Raw genomic sequence first — 24639 nt, forward strand, 5'->3', positions numbered from 1 at the left:
AATGATGAAGCGAGTGAGTGAGTATGGTTTTTCGCCGCTTTTAGCAATATTTCAGCAATATCACCGCGGGGGACACCATAAATGGGCTTCACACATTGAACCCATGTGGGGACTCGAACCTGGGCCTTCGGCGTGACGAGCGAACGCTTTAACCTAAGCCTTAGTACTATGTTATCCCACCGCCCCAGAATCACGAAGATAGATGATAAAATGCATAATACATTAAAAAGGAACTTTTCTTGTAAAACATCGTGTGTATCTGATTGGGGGTCTGTGGCAGGCTCGGAAATATCAACTTTGTCAGGTTTTGAATGAACAAAGTATGCCATAGATCATGAGGAAGCAATATTAAAAAAACTAAAAAAAATAAGCAAGACTGATTTGCGAAGACTTTAGCAGAAGAATATGATACTACTACTGCCACTACTACTACTGCTACTGCTACTGCTACTGCTACTACTGCTACTGCTACTGCTACTGCTACTGCTACTACTACTACTACTACTACTACGTGAAGGTCCGGGTTAGAATATTGATCTTCATTAACCCGTGCTTGTCGTTAGAGGCGACTAACGGAAACGGGTGGTCAGGCTCGCTGACTTGGTTGACACATGTTATCGGTTCCCAATTGCGCAGATCGATGCTCATGCTGTTGATCATTGGATGTATGGTCCAGACTGGATTATTTACAGACCGCCGCCATATAGCTGGAATATTGCTGAGTGCGGCGTAAAACTCACTCACTCACTCCTCCTCCTACTACTACTACGACGACGACGATGACGGCGACGACGACAAATACTAGTACCACTACGACTACTACTACTACGACTACTAGTGCTGCTGCTGCTGCTCCTTCGATATCGGACTTATGTATAGAACATCTCCGCAGTATGTATAATACTTACGTTGCACGGAAGTTTCATGTACATGGCCGTTAATATGGGCCCCGGATTACAAAATATTGATATTGAATTAACAATTTAATTATAATATTTTTAAATTCTTCAAAGGCATTTAAAAGTTGGTGTAGTAATACAAGACAAATCTTATCTTACTTCTTGATTTATGTTTCACAACGTTTCTGTGCTAGTTCTTGACCCTTCTTCAGGTGACAATTTTTAGTACATGAATTAGCAATAATATCATAAGAACTGAGGCGGAATAAAGAAAATTATTCATTTTGGTTATTTGTCCTGCTTTTAAACATTATGAGATTATGATAACTTGACAGTTAACGTACATTTGCCGTGAAAATTGACACTTTGTGTAAATTGTAATGGTTGCATATACTTTCTTTGGAACGTAAATATCATCCGAATGTCATTGAAAAACGCTTCAGTTTCGTTTCATCTACAGAAAATGCCAAAACAATTATTATGCAAAGATTGATTTAATCTCCTGTGCTTTTCAGAATCGCCAGTCGTGATTTACATGGTTGACCTAGTTGCCTGTAGTATTAGTTGCGCGAGGAATGTTGCATCTACTTCCGTTATGATAATCGTCCATGTTCCGCCATTGTGTGTATTCGTAAAAAGAAGACGAACGCTGATGGGATAACCCCGACCCTGTATTACTAAGGCGTCCCACAACTTGTGGTACCGCGATGGAGAAACAGAGTATGCATGTTTTAAACTGTTTTAACCTAATGTCCTGCCAGTTTAAACTTCTCTGAGCGCGAGGGGCGATGTTGAAACGAGGCCTCGTTATGGCGACACTCGGTTGGGGCGAGGAAGGGCCAGGAACGGCGCCGGGCCCTGTGCAGTCACTGACAACTCGGGCCCCTTCTACCATGGTGCCAGATGAACCGCAACGTGAAGTTGACATGGTGAAATTCAACGAGCAGTGACTTAGTTTAGTTTTCTTGAAGCTGCATATCAAAGCTGTCATCTGTTGATAAACTAATAATACGTCTGACTATTTTAGCATGACGCCGTTCAAGGGCACCTGACAGAATAAACGTTCTTCATGTGCTTGGTGCCGGGCTTATCTATAAACAAACGGGATCGCTGCCATGCGTTCCATTCTCACTTTAAATTTGGGAAGAGACTCCGAAATGAATAAGTGCGGGATATGTGTACATTATTCTTACAATATTAAATGTCATCTTTTTGCAACTGTATTTAAAACATTATGTTGAATAATGATGCTTGTAGTTTATCCAGTGATAATTAGAAACTTTCTTGAGCATGGAATATAAATATATTAACATTTCTGTTTTTGTGAAGAAATTAATCATCTCATATGGAATTAACAAATAACAAAATAACATTTAGAAAAATAATATTTAATGTATCAAGACAAAAAAATCAATATCTGTTGTTAGATGTATGTATTCACCATTTGGCACACTATACACATTTCATCATTAACAGAACAAAATATCATCACAGTTACTTGGAAATTATAAATGTTTTTCTTCAATGAAAATTGAAAAACAACACCCACATAACACTATTACTTTTATATGAATATTACCTCCCCACAAGAGTATTGCAGGTATACTATGTATGCAGAAATAAACAATTCATTAAAGGGGGTTTATATAACTGATTTAAGTTTTAGACATGGAACTTTATAAAATATCAGCAATGTAACTTTGGGTTTAGCATACATATATTGTCATACAGGATATTTTACACACAGCTATGAACCAGTGAATATCCAGGTTAGAATTGATCTTCAGTAACCCATGCTTGTCGTAAGAGGCAACTAACGGGATCAAGAGGTCAGGCTCACTGAGGTGGTTGACATATGTCATCGTATCCCATGTGTAGATTGATGCTCATGATGTTGGTCACTGGATTGTCTGGTCCAAACTCAATTATTTTCAGACCGCTACCATAAAGCTGGACTATTGCTGAGTGAGTTGTAAAACTCAACTCACTCACTCACATAGCTATGATCTGTGACACTGGAACAAGAGAAATCTTCAAATTACACATGTTTATGTGCCACTGATATGTTTGCAGTATCAGAACATTTGTAAACCTTAAATATAACCATGCCCCTGTGAATACCCACTCAGCCAGAGTAAGCTTGCCAAGTTTTTGGTTGACAGTTGCAAATATTGCAGATTATAGAAAGGCATTTTTTTACCCCATAAGAAAGAATCTGGTAGCAGAGGGAGAAGATAGATTTATTTTAAAGTTCAATAAGGAAAGAACTTTAATCTGAGTTGGTGGGGTTTTAAGTGGTTCAGAGGGAGAAAAACATGACAGTTTCTTGGGGAGAGTAATGTAAAAATGTGCATATGTATTGGGAGTGTGATGAATAGATTGACATATTTTAAGGTACTTTTGCTTTTTGTCTTTTTCAGGAAAAGGGTACATGGAAATAGGAGCGGTGGGGTAGCCTAGTGGTTAAAGCGTTAGCTTGTCATGCCTGTGACCCGGGTTCGAATCAGTACAGTTCGAACTCAGTCAGTCAGTACATGGAAAACAACAAAAGAAACAAAGCCAAATGACTATACACTTGTTATTTCATTTTAAATGAACTCTTTCAAATTCAAAAGTACACGAATTCACAAATATCATGAAGTATGATTTAGGAGACCGATGTGTTATATACATATTTGATTACTGTGTTTCATGAGATTCATGCTGTAATTCCAGGTTCTCTGGATGCCTTCATTGACATCCACATCTGTGGTGCCTGCAAGAGTCAGTTCAACAATGTTGAAGTGTTTCTACTGCACAAGAGCCAATGCCCATCCTTGGCAGAATTGCGAGCCAAAATGGCTGCCAAGATGTCGTCTGCTTCCAGTTTGGAAGCAAACGGTAATAATGAATTGCCCCGGACAACGGAAGGGGAAGTGGCATCAATCAAACACCTTGTTGAAGCCGCAGAGAGCCAGTTGGTCTCATCCCAACAGATTTCGAACGGTGAGTCGGAGGTGGATAGTCGACACTCGGCCTCCATCACCGTTCAGTCAGGTTCAGGACAGTCAATGGTGTTGACCAAGGATGGCATCTTACAAGCTCAAGAAGATTCTACCTCAGGTTGGTCACAGCAAGTGGAACAAAATGCTCCAACGTCGAGTGTCATGTTTCTGTCGAGTGAAGAGGCTGCCGTGTTTCAGAAGACAAAGGAAGCATCGTTGGACGAAAAGAACAAAATACCCAGAAGTCAAGACAATCATGACCTTAAACAGTTACAGCCTGCACAGACGATTTATGTGGAGGCTATCCAACAGCCTGAGCAAGACTATGACCTGAATCGAGTGAAGACAAAAGAAGAACAATTCAGTGGTGTCAGCCTCTCTCTGAGCAGTGGTGGGTCGCCTCGACAAGGGGAGAGAACTGAGGTTATTGTTACAGAGACCATGCTGTCGGCATCAGAACAGCAGGGGATGGTGACTGAGTCGGGGTCTCTGCTGCCCAATACAGAGCTTGTCCACCAGGGGAGCACTACTTGGTGAGCGAAGAAGGAGAAGCTTCTGAAGTTCAAAGTGTCTTGTATTCAGAGGAGACTCCCTTACCTCCACTCAGACCTTTCACTAGCATTAGGGGACAGGGTAAGTATGTTTCCAATCAGTATATTGTGTCAGTTAGTCTAGCGCAATTACTTGTTTTTCAGATTTGTTGTTCTCTTTTTATTTTATTAAGTAGTATGTTGTACATGTCTAAAAAACCAATAGTTTTAATGCTGTATCAACTAATATGAATATGTTCTTGAGGTTACACAATGCCATTTAGAAAGTGGTCAACTGTAACATGTGTAATGTTTGGGATTACACTTTCTTAGTACAGTATAGATTCTAGTACTTATCTGGTACTGATAGTCTAAACTGCGGACTTTGTGTACCCCTCTGATAAGTGTAAATTGGCGCTGCTCCCATGGCTGGTGGAAGTTGCGTTGGCTGAGTGGGTTGGGCGGCTGACTTTGTGTGCTGGCGATTAGTTGCCTGACTCTGAGGGTGTGGGTTCGAATCCCAGATGGGACTCAGCCCAACAAAGTACTAGAATCTGTACTTTATTAAGAAAGTGTAATCCCAAATATAACATATGTTACAGTTTTTTGTTAAGATGTTTAAACCTGACAATGCTGACATTGTGAAAAATATCTCACAGTTATCGTTTCTTCAAAACTTATATATAACCTTTCTCATTCATATTTACCTGACTCACTATCCAGTATTATTCTGATACCAAAATTGATTCTCGGCTATCATTCCAACATTTCAGATTAACCAGATTCATCTTTTGATCCTTCTTCTTATGGCAGGTATTTTCTATGACTTGTGTTTCAGAGCTGATGTTGGCAATAGACGACCCTGTGTCACCAAGTCGCAAAAAGTACAAGTGCACATTTGCAGCCTGTAACTTCATCACGCTGTATGTGCGTGACCTGGAGCGCCATGTTCGTACGCACACGGGGGAGCGGCCATTTCAGTGTATGCACTGTAGCAAAGCCTTCAGCCGCAGCGACAAACTCAAGATACACCTTCGTGGACACACGGGGAGCAAACCCTTCAAATGTCATTACTGTAAGTAAATGCAACACTTTCACATGAAAACATCTGGGATATGAATGATTTGAATCGTTATAGTGACATGTTTTAGGACAACCAGCTGGCCCAAGACTTGCCTCCTTTTTAGTCTCTCATATGTTTTCAAGGTCACTGTCAAAGCTGTTGTAAATTGTTCAACATTACATTCCTGTGACCACTGTGGAAGCTGGAGTGAAAACATGGTGCAAGGGAAATAACTCTGTCAGTCTTAAATCTTCTGTGGCCCAAGTTGCCCTTTTAGCAGTGAACCAAGTCTGGCTTACAGACCCTGAATCCCATTATTTGGCCTTTATTCCAGCCCTTTCTGCAATGATAGAGGCTTTAATGAAGCAAGTCTAGATTTTCCTCAGGTTCTAAATCTCCCGTCTCACTTGGGCTCCTTTTCAATTTAAATGGAATTATTTGTTTCAATCAAAATTATATATATTCACAGTCTAGATGTTAGCCTACTGCTGCTGCTACCACCGTTGCTCTTGGTATGTTTGATATGCTTATCATTACTAATATTTGGCAGTGACAGCCCAATCAAAACTCCTTGCTTAACCTCAGTTTTATTGTTTGTTGTACACTTTTAATAACACCAGTACTCAGTACTGAATTTAATTTACTTAAAGGAGAATACGAGTGAATTGCAATAATTTGCTGGGTGAAAGATAAAGTCATCAGAAACATATTCCCAAATTTTCAATTAAAAATTATGTATAATTATGTTTTAATCGCGAAAACAGTTTCTATAAATCTCAGCTTCGGCCATTATGCATATGAAGTCAAATGTGCCTGGAGTCCGCCATATTGCCAAAGACCAAGCGCTATAGTTGTACAAATCGTGTTGTTTCTGTCGTTTTTTTAAATGGTACGATAGTGTATTGCGTTGCCTGAGGATGCACGGCATCATCGAACATGGGAAAGAACCACCATTTCTTCCGCTTTTCCAAGTGAAAGAGACATGCACAGAAATTATTTGATACTTGCGTCGATGGGCCATATGAAAGAGACATGCATGCATGGTATGGTAAAAATCCCCAAGCTAGGCTGAAGAAGGAAAAATGTACCCACGAGATTCATTTATACTCCATCATTCCCTGTAACAATTTACTGTCAGTGATATTTTTAATATAAATTAAATCAAGTCCGATTGCTCAGTCGAATTGCCCCGCTACAAAATGCCCCAGCAAATTTGGTCAAATTGCCAGTCAAAATGCCCCGCTACAAAATGTAGGGTCAAAGTGCCCCAGTCAAAATGCCCCAATTTATTTAAAATGAATAAATATAGGTCATAAATGCATAGTTTTGTCAACTTTGATATTATGTTCTTCATATTTAAGTATATACATAGTTATGAGTTTACTAATGAAACCTTTATCAGAAATATCACTTCCTAATAACTTTTATATGAAGAACATAATATCATAATAAGTTGACCAAAACTATGCATTTACGGCATATATTCAATCATTATAAATAAATTTGAACAAATTAGAAAGAATGACCAAATTTGCTGGGGCATTTTGTAGCTGGGTCAGTTCGACTGGTACACATGAGATATATATTATCAAAATCAGTAAGAGATTTCACCTGAGCTTGAAAATGTTTCGCTATAAGTATCTTTTCAGTTTGGAGCCCTAAATAATGCAGTCAACTTGAAACATTCCCGAATACAACGGCAAATCATGAAGTACTTGTTGCTTTCATTGTTTTCCTTTTGTCCAATTACGCACGTCGGCATCAGACTCGCTATTTGTCAGTAGTGTGTGCCGTGAAAGTTGTCCTGTATTCTCATTGGCTGACAAGATGTCATTATAAGGCTATGACCCAGTACCATAACTATTTCCATAACCAAACACTGGGGGAACATACTACATTGTCCTGACTAGTATTTTATAATTCACCAGTTTTTGGGGAATAATATTATCTCTGCTCGACCAGGCTGGGATCTTGTATCAAGACTTGATACGTTATTAATGAGAACTAGGATCCTAATTTTTTTCAACAAAATAATTTCAGTGTAATTTTTGAAGAGATAATCTTTATTTTCTCTCGTCTGAAGCATACTTATTTTGTTTTTAAATCCCAGACACCCTACAGTCACCCATTTGACACAAAATGAACTGTAATCACATTTTTTTTTAAATAATTCTTAGTGACTGGTCATATATTTATAGGGGTGAGTTTGCTGGTTGGAACTGTATGACATTTTACTGACAAATAGAAATCTTGTTAAATGATATGGTCTATTTTTAAATTTATTTTGACCTCAAGCGGTGCCTCCATTTCGCTTGATTCTTTTTCTTCGTCTTCAGTGGAAGATTGTCTTGCAAGATGTAAAATCAGATCGTATTGATACGGTCTAACATCCATTTCAGTAATGACATCAGGAACATCTTTTACTGCTTCAGAATCCACGGACACTGTTAAGTTGTGAGGTAAAATCAAAGAGGGAAGCCATTAGCAACAGGCACATATGACGTCATGTCACGTGATACCCCCTCTGCTCATTATCTGTCGGATGTTTCCAAAATAGGCGGAAATAGGAGTACGTTTTCGTGTTTTTATTGCTATTTTACAATTTTTTTGTTCAATTTTAATCACGGAATGTGACTTTTAGAATATCCTTTACAATATATCAAAAGTTTGGTTTTCGTTCGTATTCTCCTTTAAAGTATCACAAAGTTGTCACTAAAACATGATGAGGAGTGCCTGTTAATGTGAGTAAATTTCATATGTGTAGGTGTGTGCAAGTGAGTGAGTGATTTTAGTTTTATGCTGCACTCAGCAATATTCCATCTGTGAGGCAGTGGTTGGTAAATAATCAAGTCTGAACCAGACAATCCAGTGATCTTCAGCATGAGCATCGACCTACGCAGTTGGAATACATTGCCATCTTAGTTTTGTGTCATATATGAAACAGTTATTGGCTTCAGTTTCGGTTGATCCAATCATTTATTGACCCTGGACAAGTGATATTCGTGGAGGCTCTTCTAGTCGGTGAATATCACTTGGCCAAGATCAGGAAGTCACTGGATCAACATCAAGTGAAGTCACTGAGGGACCCTTCATTGAATTTTGTACATAACATGCAAAGGGGGGGGAGGAAAAAAAAAAGGAGACTTAAGTTACTTTGTACATAAATTTTAGGGGAGTCATTCAAATTGTACATGCTTCTCCATCACAAATCATCATCTCCCCACAGTCCTATCATAAATTATGAATGGTCCCTAATTGTATCATGTATATTCTTGATCTCCCCAGGTGACTATGGAGCAGCTGACAGCAGCAGCCTCAGGAAACATCTTCGCATACACACAACACAGGGGACACACCATTCCAGTGCTCCTCTGTGATGCCAAGTTCAAGATTAACTCTGACCTGAAGCGTCACATGCGCACACACACAGGGGACACACCATTCCAGTGCTCCTCTGTGATGCCAAGTTCAAGATTAACTCTGACCTGAAGCGTCACATGCGCACACACACAGGGGACACACCATTCCAGTGCTCCTCTGTGATGCCAAGTTCAAGATTAACTCTGACCTGAAGCGTCACATGCGCACACACACAGGGGACACACCATTCCAGTGCTCCTCTGTGATGCCAAGTTCAAGATTAACTCTGACCTGAAGCGTCACATGCGCACACACACAGGGGACACACCATTCCAGTGCTCCTCTGTGATGCCAAGTTCAAGATTAACTCTGACCTGAAGCGTCACATGCGCACACACACAGGGGACACACCATTCCAGTGCTCCTCTGTGATGCCAAGTTCAAGATTAACTCTGACCTGAAGCGTCACCTCCGCACACACACACACAGGGGACACACCATTCCAGTGCTCCCTCTGTGATGCCAAGTTCAAGATTAACTCTGACCTGAAGCGTCACATGCGCACACACACAGGGGAGAAACCCTATGGCTGTGAACTGTGTGACTACAGATGTTCCATCAGAGGTGAGGAGTTATCCCCCCTTGATGTGCTGCTAAAGTTAATATATTGTACGGCAGATATCTGTATTAAGTGAGGTTCCATCCAAGGTGAAGAATTACCTGCCCTTGATGTAGAGCTGAAATCAGTTTCTTGTTTATCTGTATAATTGTCCTGTTTAAAGGAGTTCAAGAGTGTGTATGGAATGCCCCACTCGTCATATTCAGAAGCCTCAATCAAGAGAATTACCTGCCCTTGATAATGTCACTTTGTCACTTTGAAGTGTGTCTCTGACACATTGAATGTCCTTTCCTGTCTAGAGAGAAGATATAGAGAATCTCACCCAAGTGTCTACTGATATCAATTATATCAATTTGAGTTGATAAAGTTACAAATAACCGCGCCTTACAGAGGATATTTTTACTCTTTTCATCGGGTGTTGATATATTTGGTATCAGAGGACACCAGGGTGAGATTCTATTTGTCATAAAAAATCACTCTTCATTAGTTTTTAATGAAAAATGTACATCTCTGAACACGGTACTGCCATTAGGCTTGCAGTGCAGCGATGTCATAGCATTGTGACGTCATGTAATTGATGACATCAGGGCATTGAACAAAATCTACTATCAAAACGATATCTCCAAGGAGACATTGTTTGATCTCACACAAGCAATATCTCCAGTGGAACACAGTATTGGATGATAATGGACCTTTGCTTCACCATCTGTCACATAATGTACTGTGTAAAGTCTATGAGAGGTATCCCATTCTTTATAAAAAGTTTCATCCAAGGTGTAGTTACCCGCCCTTGAGCTGTTGTCCCGCCATCATCACATTATCCACATGCTACAGTCTCCCTTCTATCGAACTTAGGGGCAGTGGGGTAGCCTAGTGGTTACAGAGTTTGTCGTAACACCGAAGACTCGGGTTCGATTCCCCACATGGGTACAATGTGTGAAGCCCATTTCTGGTGTCTTTCACCGTGATATTGCTGGAAAATTGCTAAAAGCGGCATAAAACTAAACTCATTCACTCACTATCGAAAACTTAGATGCATATACTTTTACACTTTAACATGATCACTGACAATGTATTCCAGTACAGTGAACAGTTTTAATATTTTATCAAATCTCAAAGGCCAAGGTAGTATAAATCCAATATGTTAGGTGTTCATGTTGTCTAAACATTGTACTTAATATTGCACACAGTAATTATTAGTTATCAAATAACAATGTCTGTCATTGCCTGCTTTAGTGCCATAGTGCTATTTGATGTCAGTGTACACTCTATGGCCGAGTTTCACAAAGTGATTAAAGCAACACAGCTATATGTTTTATACTTACTGTATATGACCAAAGTTGAGGACCAAAAAAGCAGTCTGTAGAACTAGAAGGGGGTCGGCTGGTAAGTGCCATAATACTACTGATTGTTCAATAGAGCTACGGTTGCTTTGTTGAATTGGAACCAGCTTTCTTTTCATCCATATGTTTCAGGGAACCTGAAAAGCCACATCCGTATAAACCATTCCAATGAGAATGAGGTGAAGTGCAACTACTGTGACTTCCAGACATCATCACGGAAACTACTTCGGGAACATAAGAAGATTCATGACACAACCCATCCAGTAAAGTGTCCAACATGTAATTATTGCTGTGCTAACAACAGTGCCCTCAAGGCTCATATGCGCATCCACAGTGATGAACGGCCATTTAACTGTAACTTCTGTTCCTACTCATCAAAGCAAAGTGGTAATGTGAAAACCCATGTACGTAAGAAACACCCAGAAAAGATGCTGGGAGATCGTAAACCAGGCAGAACAATTATGAAGAAGGGTGCTAGGGCTGTGGCTACGAATACACCCAGTCCAACTAAAACACGAGAGGAGAGAGGATATGGGTCCAATCTTAAACCAAATTGTAAGAAAACATTCAGTTGTAATATATGCACAGCTGCGTTTGTGAGAGAGGACTCTCTGAGAAGCCACATGAGACAACACTGCAAGGAGATCGCACAGAACCTTGAGAGCACAGCCTTGGCTGTTCTTCAGCTCCAGAATGCAGGCCCAAGTGACAGCCAGATGTCAGACACAGTCGTGTCAACCATCGCCAATATGGTCCATCCTGGGGACCAAATGGAGACTGAGATGGAGGCGGTGATGGTGGCATCACCCAGCAGCATCGTTTCCAGTGTCAATGTCGTCCAGTCGCCAGTCGTCTCCCACACAATCCAGACGTCTGCTCAGATGGCTCAGCAGAGGATGAACATCAGGAGGAAGAGATCCAGTAGTCGTGGTGGGCTTCAGGACATTGCTGAAGCTGCTGCAACCCTCTCCCAGATTCCCCACGGATGTCCCTCCCCGGTCCGACCGACATCACCCTATCAGCATCAGCAGCAGTACGTGACCACCTCCAGGGCACACACTGCCGCAAATATGGGATTCCCCGATGAATCCCTGTCCCTTGGTCAGCTTCCTCCAACGTCAGAACATCAGAATATGCATCATCAGCAATTTATACAAAGCTCTCAGAGCATGCAAGTCCTGCAGAACCCCTACCCAGGACTGAAGCTGATCAACAACAAGCCTTACCCATCAAACGATGGAGTCCCACATTCCCTGCCTCACCACCACCAGGTGGTCCAACACATGAACCCTCATCAGCTTCCTCCTCGGGGCATCGGGCAGCAGCCTGAGGCAGGGGCCATTAACTTACAGGCAAGTCACACAATATTTCCAGGACTCATACTATGCTTGTTGAACAAGTTGAAATTTGCATTTTAGTTTAATTATACAATAATCGACATGGGAATTAAGTTGCAGACTGATCTGTGCATGAATACAGACACGTTTTTGTGGATAACTTCATTATATTCTTCATACAACAATTCAGAGCTAATTCTTGCTCCTTCATCAGGTTATCCATAAAAAACGTGTCATGTATTCATGTTCGTCCAACTTCTAAATGCCCTTTAAGAACTGGGCTGTACATGGTCTGTATGACAAATTGCCTCTTTATATTTTTGGTGTCATGATGTTTTCTTATTGTAAATAATACTGTAATGACAAATATGTATGTAAAGAAACTGCTTTTAACTTTGTATTTAGAATGGACTTATATGTATAGACTTGGTTTCATCGCAATATGGCTGAAAAAACTGCTGATGTGACATAAAATATAATTCACTACAGACAGTAAACTACGGTTGTAACAAACTCAAAGTATCTACTAATGTTCTTTTGTTATAACCATAGCTTATTAGACCCATTTCGACTACAATATACAGCATACAGCCAGGATCAAAATACAAGTTTGTTTTATGTCGTTTCAATGTAAAACTGTTTGTTATATACGTTTAAAGATTAAAGTTAAAGATTTGAGTTTGATTCCCACATGGGTACAAAGTGTGAAACCCATTTCTGGTGTCCCCCCACCGTAATATTGCTTGAATATTGCTAAAAGTGGCGTAAAACCAGACTCACTCACTGTATTACTATACCTCAGGGGTGGAAATAACCCATTGCCCGACGCCCGAGTCCAGTGTTTTTTTCTGTCGGGCAAGCAAATTTGTATATCACACTGTAATGGTGTCCAGTTGACTTTCCAATATTAATTATGTTGTTTATTAAAAAAATCAACAAGAAAACGGCCGGTATAGTGGAAAAATTATCAGGGCAAGTGATTTTACATGTGCCACTGTACCGGAGTACACTAGCAATTTTAAAGTTATTTCCACCCCTGTACCTGTGGGTTGAACAAGTAGGAGTTTGTACTTTAGTTTAAATCTGTACATGAAACAGATGGGGCCATTACCTGTCGAACTATACAGATAATTATAATGAGGGTGACATAATGCAATGCCTGACTGTCTACTTAGTAGGATTTTCCATTTTATGGTGTGCGAAATATTAGGGATATGCATGAACCATTCATGTGCAAATCGCAGAATCATTCCATAAATTATATTTTTTTCTTTAGATAAGGATGTGTTTTTCATGAATATCATTCATTTGTGTACATCTCAGGATACCACTGATAAATCTTTACCTTTGATATTTGCATTGTGCTACACCTGAGAAAAGGCTCAATAATTTGTCATCATTTTGTATTATAGGTTGTCCAACCACCTGACCCTTACCCGGTCAGCCTGGTCACACGTGACCTTCAACTTCAACAGCAGCAAAACCAACACCAGCAACAGCAGCAGCAACAACAGCAACAGCAGCAGCAGCAGCAACAACAACATATGCACCAGTCCCAACTGGCACAACATACACATCCTCAGCACCTACAACCTCAACAACACCCCCAGCAGCAACAGCAGCATCATGGAGCAGCATCAGCAACGCAGCCTGCACAGATACAAATAATCCTTCCATCAAGTGGCTTCTCCTCCCCCCATCATGCCAACCAACAAGTGCCTCAGGTGTCGCTCCCAAGTCAGGTGTCACAGTCCGGTCGTCCACAGATTGTCGTACAGTTCCAGGAACCGGCAGTGTCGGCGCCTGCGCCACAGCCAAATGTCATTACGCTGTCCTCGTCTGTCTGTCAGGCTCTCATCTCACAGATGCGAATGCAAGGTAACTGAAAGCAGAATAGGTCATATACCTCAAGCGAGGTGTTTTTGGACTATTTTAGACATAGATTTTACTCCATTTTCATGTTAACAAAGATTCATCATGAGCAAATACATTCAGAATCAAGGTAAAACTAATGATTGAGAACTATATATATATTTTTTAAGCAGACAGTAATTTAGCTTTTACTTGGAACAAATATTTTATAAATGCTTCACTTGTTATCATGATTTGTGGACTGGTTGGTTGGTGTTTAACGCCACTTTCAGCAATATTCCAGCAAAATGGCAGCAGTCTGTAAATTATCCAGTCTTGATTTGACAATCCAGTGATCAACAGCATGAACATCGATCTAGACAATTGGGATACGATGACATGTGTCATCCAAGCCAGTGAGCCTGGCCTGACTACCTGATCCCGTTAGTTGCCTATTACGACAAGCATTTCTAACTCGGATCTTCACGGGTCCTGAGAATAGAAGTTGGTTGCTTCCATTTCCAGTGATAGCACTAGATTCTGTTGTTGTTTGCAATATATATTTCAATTTGACAAATCAGTCATAATTTATATTTGTATATGAAAAGGGCAGTAAGGAGTCTCTGTATGTTTTGGGGGAGAAATTTGAAGTTATCATTTCTCATATTAGGCATAGGAATTTAGAGCAATGTAGAGATTAGCTCCTATAAATGTGCCCTGACTGGGGTATACTTTGACACAAAAATTGTGCTTTGACTTTCATTATGTTTTTGCTTGTAAGGGAAATTGTTTACAGCAAGTTTCTCCTACAATCTTTTAAATACAATAAAAAGGGGCCCAGAGACGGTGGTTATCTAGACTTGCATGGGCATGGGCTTTCTTGGATATATTTGTTTCAGGGTCTGTATGACAGACTAGGTTAGTTGTATTGAAGTTTGTGTCTGACAGAGTTTGTGCCTCCACTTGCCAACATTCTGATCCACAGATTCAATAGCAGGCCAGAACACAGGCTATCAACCAGACAGTACGTCTGTGACGTCCCAGGAAGTTGTTGTTGCCGTTGATGCACAAGGAGCAACGTCATCCCATGGAGGTCAGTACAGTGTGTAATCTGTGCTTGTAGTGTGTAGTGGAGTGCTTTTACTGTGTACTGGAGTGCTGGTAGTGCTTACTTTAGTGCTTGTAGCAGGCAGGATTGGCTTTGTATTCCCAGGCAGCACCACCAAAATGGTGAGTGAGTAAGTGAGTTGTTTTATGCCGCACACAGCAATATATGGCGGCGGTCTGTAAATAATCGAGTCTGGATCAGACAATCCAGTGATCAACAGCATGAGCATCAACCTACGCAAATGGGATATGATGACATGTGTCAACCAAGTCAGCGAGCCTGACCACCCAATCCCGTTAGTCGCCTCTTACCACAAGCATGGGTTACTGAAGATCAATTCTAGGCCGGATCTTTGCGGGTTACCAAAGTGGTAAACACAGAGACCTGCATCACTTCATGCTTTCTTCCCACATCGAGCTGACATACCTAGATATAACTAGAGTACTGTTCCAAGCAGGGTAAACTCACTCACTACTATAGTGCCCGTAGTGCTTACTTTTGTGCTTGTACTGCTTACTTAACTCCTTGGGGTAGCCTACTGGTTAAAGCATTTGCTAGTCATGCCGAAGACCCGGGTTCGATTCCCTACAATGGTACAATGTGTGAAGCCCATTTCTGGTGTCCCCACCGTGATATAGCTGGAATATTGCTAAAAGCGGCGTAAAACTGAACTCACTCTCTCACAGTATTATGATATATTTTTAGTACATTTTCCTATAACCGAAAGTACCTGCACCCCGTTCCAAGAAGTGATCTTAGTGCTAAGAGGATCACTTATGTTAAAGCATGGGAGTTATATCACCTTAGTGCTAAGTTCGCTTTGTGGAATGTATAGCATTCTGCAGTAACCATGCCAACAACACCCTATTGGGCTCCACACATTCTCCCCATTTGGGAATTTAACCTTGACCTTTTGTGGATTAAACAAATGCATTGACCTCAAGGCAACCTCAGTGCCTATATCCACAGTGTAGCACTGAGACCAAGACTTGTCCAGATTTCATTAGTTAATGGTGAAGGTGGAGTACAACTATAGAATAACATTTGAACAATAACTGCCATGGAAATGCACATAGCCCACTTCAAATGTGGTTAGAGTTATCTGCCCTTGCCTTTTCTAGGATCATCAGGCAAAGCCTGTTACAAAATGTGAAGCCCTACTTTTAACATTCTCCATCAGGATATTGCTATGACAATAGTACTAGGGATTAGGAATCATACGAATTCAAGACACATATTACCAAGTTGCATCTGACACAGATAGATTCAGGTGTGTACCCTTTACACTTTGTCATGTTAGGGGAGAGGAATTGCATCTACATTAAACTATGTTGATACTGAACTACTCATAGTGAACTGACAGATGTGACCAAATTTATGGGTGGGGGCTTTGGTTGGGCCGCTTGTAAATTTTAGACAAAATGTGTATAACAATGATTGTTAATAACAAACTAACATTTGTCGTCCTTTTGAACTTATGTTAACCATAGTTTTTGTGACAGAAGTTTTTGTAAGACTCTTCCTCTCAACCAGAGGAACCTAACACAAGCTTGGACATCAACAGATTCATTCACTTGATATGAAAGTGGGGAAAATAAAGGGAGATAACTCTTACATGTTTGATAGCATGAAGTGACTTGTCTGTTGGCATCATGACAGATGCTGATACATTGCCCCATAAAGAGAGAGTCATTTTAGTATCATTTAGAAGTGTTCCTCTGTTTCCTTTTCCATCATACTCTGACATTTGTTTAAATAGGTAAAAGTGAGACAACTATCTTTATATTTTGCATTGAGTTACGTTTATGATATTTAGTCAGATAAAAATGAATTGCTTTATTATAGCTATAACTATGATTACACCCTACAAAATCAGCGATAAACATTTGTGTGTGTTTTAAAATTGTGTATTTACATTAGAATCATATTTGTTACATTACAATTCAATCTACTGTGATTTATTATTCAAGGCTTCTAATGTATTTGTCTGTTATAAGAATAGGTGTATAAAATAATTTTTAACTCAGTCTGTAAAATTGCTTTGAAATATATTTTATCACAATATTGAAAAAACACAACCCAACTCCCCCCCCAAAAAAACAACAACAACAATATTTGCATGGGGATTTGAACCAGGATTCCTTTGGACAGATTTTCTTTTGAGGATGATTCTGGCTACATCATCTTTAGGCACAGTGATCTCCCTTTGTCCATCATTTGCCTGGGCATATTTTTGTAAACCTGTGATATATAAAACCTACCTCCCACGACGAACTATTTCTTCAGCTGTCAGGAATGTGGCAATTTCTTCATTATGAAAACAATAAAATTTAATCATGTGTTTCTGAAAGCAACTTTGAATCAAGCAAGGAATATGGAGCTATTTTGTTTGCAGTTCGGAAGGGAAACATACCCCATGGGAAAAAGCAAAGTCTAACATTTGTTCAAGTGTTGAGTTTTCTGACAGTAATTAAATTACTATGCCTGGATGTTGCAAAACAGTTGGTTTGGTGTACTTGTTAGCATTGTAGAAACACTGTCCTCCCTCGTAAACAAACTGCTGCCACAGATGGGAAATAATGTGCTTTCTCACATTTTAGACATGGAACTTGCATAATATATGACATCTCTGCTTATTTGTGATAGTGTATTTGGTTCCAAAGACTTTTGTTCAATTAAAAACACCTGTTTTGCATATCCATATAAATAATTTACTTAAAATAGATTAATTGTGAAGTTTTAACAGAAGAAAAATGGACTAAGTATTTTTACACAGATAGGTTATGTTTATGTTGTCATGTGAGAAATTTGGAATGTTTTCACAGAGAATGGTACATGAGATCATCCTAAACGTTTCCGCTTGTTCTAACTGGAATCCTGGGACATAGCATTGAGTACATGGCTTTATTAAAATGTGTCCGTCATCACATATGAATTTCTTCCACATAAAGCTAACTTATTGTTCAACTGTTAAAGAAAAAAATTAGTCAAAGTCAAATATGATGAAAAATATCGGGTTCCTACTGGGGAGAATTATTGCATAAATCTTTTTGCCTCATTGAGTGCTTTGATTTGTTCAATTATAAGTCCTCTTAAAAATGCCAAAATCTTTTGACTGTACAGCCCAATCCTTTAGAGATACAGTTCCTTCATTTTTAAGATCTGAGTGTTTTTGTCCACATAAACAAAGAAATTATTTTTTAGTCACATTTTCAATACAACCTATTGCAAGAATGTTCAGATTTTCTCACTTTTCACATGAGATGTGCTTAAAATGGTCTCCTTAAATGGAAGAGTTGAAATGATTATTAATAAATACATGTTACAGGCGTACAGTCATTCATGTTGATGCCTCTGTAACAAAGATATTGCTTTTCTCGAAAACGACTCTGTCTTTATGAGGATGGCCATGTTGATGTCGAGATGTTTTATTGAGGCTGAGATTTTTTTTAACTCATAAAGGTTTAGTTGTTTTTTCCCCAAAAATTATGAGCCTTGTTTTTTTAAAACCTAGTCCCGAAGTTATCTCACCTTTAATACAGAAACAATTTACCAACCATATTTGCCATAATAAATAACCTTGGCACTTAGACAACTGACAAAGGGGCACAAATTAAAACCATTTAAATTGCTTTTTTAAACCATTAAATCTTTTCTATTTTCACTTAATTGAAATATCGATGACACTGAAACTTTTAAATAAGACTATGAAACTATTATGCATCACTTCTGTCCTGTTTATTTTTCTGTTCAGAATGTGAAATTTACCCAAGTTGTTCTTGTTAATATCACTCAGTAATTGGTCTTGTAGTGAGAGGCATTAAGGGGATTGGATGAATATAATCACTTAAATCAGTGACTTTGTTGATTGTGTGTCATTGGTCCCAGGTTGTGAGTAGCTCTTAGCATCAATCACTGTAGATTTTACGCGTTTTTATGACTGTTTAAAGTAAAGTTAAGAAATGACTGTTTGGAAAGTAAAGTTCAAGAAATTTCTATTCTTCTACTCAATACAGGGGCGGTGGGGTAGCCTAATGGTTAAAATGTTCGCTCGTCATGCCGAAGACCCGGGTTTGAATCCCCACATGGGCACAATGTGTGAAGCCCATTTCTGGTGTCCCCCACCGTGATGTTGCTGGAATATTGCTAAAAGCGGCGAAAAACCAAACTCAGTCAGTCAGTGTACTCAATACACAGTAATACACCCCATGCCGTGAATGTAATATGTAAGACTCATGTACATTGGTATGCACAGTGACATACCCAAGTCATACAGTATCATGAAGGTCAAGGAGGGTCTAGACATCCAGATGTATCATTTAGTTATTTATCTGTAAAGTAAATGGTGTGTAATGGTTTTATTGTAAGTTCTGTGGGACTACATTTGTCTTCACCAGACTGAGGAATAAATAATGCCATACTACAAATATATTTTAGTTATTTGATTTTTGCAAACCATTTAGCTTGAGTAGGTCATCATGAATGAAAAAAAAATTAGTTTGACTCAATTACTTTTTATTGCATTAACATGTTGTTTTGGTGACAAAAATAATTAAGCTATACTTTAGGGTGTTTTGGTGTTTTTACAGTAAAGCCAGACCTTTATTTGGTTTAATTTTTAGTTTATTTTTGTCATTTAAGTCGAACAATCATTGTCATAATCCTAATGTTAAAAGATAATTCTTTTGGGGGGCCCTCAATTTAAATGCTGTATCAGCTCCGGAAACACGTTCTATTTTTCTAATCCATCAAAAGTATAGTTTTGGCAAGTAAAATTTAAAAAAAATTCATTGTTGTTTTTACTCTAGTTGATCAAGTCAATGAACTGAAACAACATTAAGTGTTGCCTAATGTTATGCCATAGTTAGACAGTTCGTTACACAGTAGCATTTCAGTTTCATAAGCCGAACAAAAGATGAAGAGAAGGAGACAGTTTTTGTTCATCAGCTGCCTGAACACTGATATCATTGATTATATGTGCATATAAAAGCTATCTATGAGAAGCTGGTGACAATTTGTTTCTTTCTGGTTTTTAAGAATCCTGTTCATAATGGATTTTACAAGTTGACAATGTCTCTTGACAATAAATGAAACACAATGCTGATTGCTAGAATAGAAGACAAATAATCAATTTTGTCATTTTGTATGTTGTAGCGTGGGTAATTTGGTAGCTAAATATGGTTAGTTGTGATACCGACTTGTCGTATAGTCATCCCTACCCCAAATAAGGCTGTTTGAAACTCTAATGTTTGATTATTCTCAAAGTAAACTGAACCCAACTTAATGTCCTTATTCGTATGAATCCTCAAATGCTATACCCAACTCCAGAATACCTGTCTCTATGTCATAGGGTGGAGCTTGTAATACAGGTGCAAGCTTGTAATATTGGACGGAAACTGATGTATAAGTTTGAAAATGAGATAATATGTAGACACACGTACGCCAGTTTGACAGTATATTTAGCAGCCACTTGGTGCATAAATAGGATAAGAGTTCTGCTAATTTGTCATAGGTCCTGTAGAACAGGTATATATCCCTTGAAAGTGATGGAGCAGAGATGCGGTCTCTTTGTGATGGGAACCAGATGCTTACCTCTTTTGTGGACACTGATATTAATTACTGTTGATAGTGATTCATTTACACATCTGATATTACACTATCGTCCAGCAACTCTGCATTTAGCAGAAATTCTTTTGAATATGGAAATAGTCTTTTCTCTTTCATTAGTGTCTCATACAGACCTTTAAACAGAAATAATTTAAAAACCAACAAGTCCATGTACTTAGGCCAAAAATAAAATGCTGCACTGGCTCTGTTCTGTCATGCTGTTAATCACTGGATGGTCTTGTCCAGACTCGATTATTTACAAGCTGCTGTCATATAGCTGGAATCAGAGACCATGTAATAAGAATCTTATATCATGGTCTTTGCTGGAATATTGCTAAGTGTGGCATGAACAGCAAACAAACAAAAACATCAAATGAGAATTGACCAAAAATATTCCTAAAATACTTTCTATCAGATATTAAATGTTTGTCAAGGAACTTCTAGACTTGTGTTTGAAAGTAGCACTGAGCAAAGTTGATCACAATGAAACTGTTGAGAATTTTCTATGAGTTGTCTCGGACACTGCACCCACAATGAAGCTGAGGCAGTGTTTGGACTGATCCCACAGCCTGTGCTATAATACGGTCAGGTTCTTTCTGTGATTAATGTAATTTGGCAAATCAAGGTGACCTAGAATTCTCCCCTGAACTGGAGTATCCAGACAGATATAGATATGCTACATTCAGTTTAGGATGAAGGCTCTTTCGCTGACACACTGCACCCTCTTTAAACTTGAACCCCTGTAACTGGATACCTGGCTTAACATGCTACCTCATGGACCTGAGCCTTATTACGCAATGTATCAGATGCGACTGTTTTACTAGCCCCTGTAATTAAAACCCATAGTAACTGTACCTCCTGGTGCCAGTGGTGCCATTCCTGAGAGCATCAGGCTTGGAGGAATGACCACTGAATATCATTTGGAACCAGGCATTTTGGTTAGAGATGATATTTTTCCTTTCACTGCTTTAAAATTTTCCAGTTGCTTTAAGTTTTTCATCTCATGAAGGAAGCTGAACAAATTTATATTTTTCAATATTATATGTCAGAGGGGATTTATTTTATGTCTCTCAAATTATTTTATAACTGATGAATATTTTTAAGATGGGTAGAAATTACCGTACTTTTGAACATATAAATCCCAGTATAGCTTTAAACAAAGAAACAAGCAAACATTGCTTTCTTGATATGTCACAGCCAAAACTGAATGTCTTCATCTAGTTGACGATGGTCCCTCTTTTATACACATAATTATAAGTCATCAATATTTTATTGATTGTTTAGCTGTGAAGTGATGTTGATGGTACAATATATACTTAGCTTCATCATGACACTGTTACTTTGTATATTTCTGGAAATAGGATGATCAATATAAGACCTTGTTTTTCTTTGAAACTTGTAAAACTTTAGATGTATCTGATGATCTTGAGGCCTTTTAGGAAACAAGATTTCTCTCCATTTTAAAAGAACCATGGCTGAAATTATGTCTGAAAGTAACACTAATCAGACTCATAGTTTTTGATTTTCGGAAGAATTTCAAACATTTTTTCTGACAGAATTAACTTTGACAGAGGCTCAATCGACATATATTTTTCTTTCTGAACATAATTTGATGCTATTTCATCCTGACCCGGGCGTAATTTTTACAAGGGCAAGTCTAACCAGTTGGTGTTCATTATAAAACTCGCCTCCAGCATTATGAGGAAGAAAGACGAGTACTCGCCAAAATCACTGACGTTTTAAATTTAACAGATGTACACATTATATCAAAGTGATGGAATAAAAACAGGATCTGGCGTATTGGATGTTGAACTCAACGTGTGACATCGTTACTTTTAGAGACGCACGCAACAAATCCAATTTTTTCTAAAACAGATGATGGTTACTTATTGATTCGACTTATATCTAATTGTTTGGGACCACTCAGGGGCACTGTAAATCTTCATTGCTTTTGTTTCAAGCTGATTTGATTGAGTTGGAGCTGTGAGGAAGATTCATGGTGTCTTATACAATATCCAGCTCTCATCTGCTCTGTCTGGACAAGTGGCCATTTTGATTTTTTTTAGTCCAACCTGAAGTAGTATTTTGTTATGTTCATGTATTTGTTTGAAGTGGATTTTTGAACTTTTTTTCTTGTTTTGTGGAGTTTTAAGTGTAATATCTTTGAGGTCATTTTGATATTTTTTGTTTGTCACTTTTAATCCTCTGTTGGACCACAATTATTTCCTAGTTACCACTTCAGTGCCAGTTGTGTGAACCAAATACATTGGACTTTGGAGGCTCACAATATTTTGATATTTGAAATTTCTGGACAAGTTTCATACAGTTATTCTAATGAAAGAAAAGAATAATAATGGTATTGTATTCATAAACATTAATTGTTGTGGGAATTTTGTGGGAAAAAAAGAAAAATAATTCTTTTGATTAATTTTTCACTATAGTAGAAAATACAAAATGTGAAACTAAATGTGGAAAAATGACTATAGAATGTTAAAAAGGGAACTATCTTGTAGAAGGATATATATTTGATAACTAGATGGGGGTGTGTGTGTGTGTGTGTGTGTGTGTTAAATGCTGTAATTTGTATGGAGAGTAGTTTTGTAATTTTAGAATTTGTTCGAAAATATATGAATCTGTTGTCTGTGTTTCACCATTGGAATGTGGAATAGCAAGTTTGTGTTGTATGATTAGTTGTTTAACCCTGAGGGATAAAGTGTTAATTCACTGTATGGTACTAGGTACTGGTATATGGGTTATCACAACTATGTTTAAGGCAGCATTTGCTTATATATTTGAAGCACTTTCGTTTTTTTAAATCTTGATATTATTTTTGATATTAAATGACATATGAATTTCCCTCAAGATTGTAGTAAGACAGTTTGGGTTGTGTGGAAAACGTTTTTTAAAATTGTGGGAAAATAATAATCATCATCATCATCATCATCATCTTCAATCATCATTCTTTTACTCCTCCTTCTAGAATCATCATAGAAACATTAACTTTCAGAAAAACAAAGTAACATTGTGTCATTTTTTTGTGTGACCTTATGGATGTGATCACCAACACAATGTCATAAAATAATGACCTAAATCCATCACTGTCCAGAAAGAAACTGATGAGGCCATATTCAATATCATATGGCAAAGTACAACACACTCTGTTATCTGTGACAATTATCCAGTGTTAAAAAATATGCTTCAATGCATTGTCCTCAGCATCCATCATGGTGGTCAACATGCTTGAAAGAAATTCTGTAATTTGATAAAAAAAATTGGAAATGTTAAAATGAGAGTGAAATGTCAGGATTTCTTTTTCATATTTACTGTTAAATCAACTTCCATGTTTTATTGCAATGTATGTCAGTAATCGTATCATATGACTTCATCAAATCATTGGCTTACAGAATGCAGAGAATAATTTCAAACATGTTTTATCTTGCATATACTTAACCTGTGAAACATATTCTCGAACTGTGAGGCAAATTCTTAAGCCATAAAACATATTCTCAAGCTACAAGATATATTCACAAGCTATCAGATATATTTTTTTATCCTGCAAGACTTATTCTCTGGCTATCAGAAATCTTTAAGCAAAGAGACATTTTCTTAATTTGTCTGACATTTTCATGCTATAGTATAAGACATATTCCTAAGGTGTAAGAGATATCAATGTGTAAAACATACTCTCCAGCTGTCAGACATATTTTTAGGTATAATTTATGCGATATTCTCAAGGTGTAAGACATTTTCACAAGCTGGGAGACATTCTCAAACTGTCTTACATTCTCATTCTATGAGACATATTCCGCAGGTGTAAGACATTCTCAAGCTGTAAGACATACTGGATTACCTCCAATAACATACAACACATCAAGTACCAGGTATAATTACAGTTAATGTTAGATTTAGCTTCTCCTGACAAATACATAATACAAAGC

General features: G+C 38.3%; 2 protein-coding genes across 2 annotated transcripts in view; both read left to right on the forward strand.

Annotated features, from left to right (window-relative positions):
• The first annotated feature begins 1508 nt into the window (after window positions 1-1508).
• LOC124284134 lies at window positions 1509-4510 on the forward strand. Its single transcript, XM_046720196.1, has 2 exons — window positions 1509-1619; window positions 3615-4510. Exons 1-2 carry the CDS (start codon window positions 1607-1609, stop codon window positions 4418-4420), a joined length of 819 nt encoding a protein of 272 aa, XP_046576152.1. The 5' UTR covers window positions 1509-1606; the 3' UTR covers window positions 4421-4510.
• A 4779-nt stretch (window positions 4511-9289) lies between these two features.
• The window catches only part of LOC124284125 (zinc finger and BTB domain-containing protein 24-like), a 201917-nt gene continuing 186567 nt past the window's right edge, over window positions 9290-24639 (forward strand). The window contains exons 1-4 of the mRNA XM_046720186.1: window positions 9290-9460; window positions 10931-12150; window positions 13548-14013; window positions 14972-15079. Coding sequence (XP_046576142.1) covers window positions 9394-9460; window positions 10931-12150; window positions 13548-14013; window positions 14972-15079 — 1861 coding nt within the window. The 5' untranslated portion in view covers window positions 9290-9393. The remainder of the gene's footprint in view (window positions 9461-10930; window positions 12151-13547; window positions 14014-14971; window positions 15080-24639) is intronic.

This window comes from Haliotis rubra, unplaced genomic scaffold, assembly GCF_003918875.1.
Source record: "Haliotis rubra isolate DU_JTF1 unplaced genomic scaffold, ASM391887v1 Scf11, whole genome shotgun sequence".
Classification (NCBI taxonomy): domain Eukaryota; kingdom Metazoa; phylum Mollusca; class Gastropoda; order Lepetellida; family Haliotidae; genus Haliotis; species Haliotis rubra.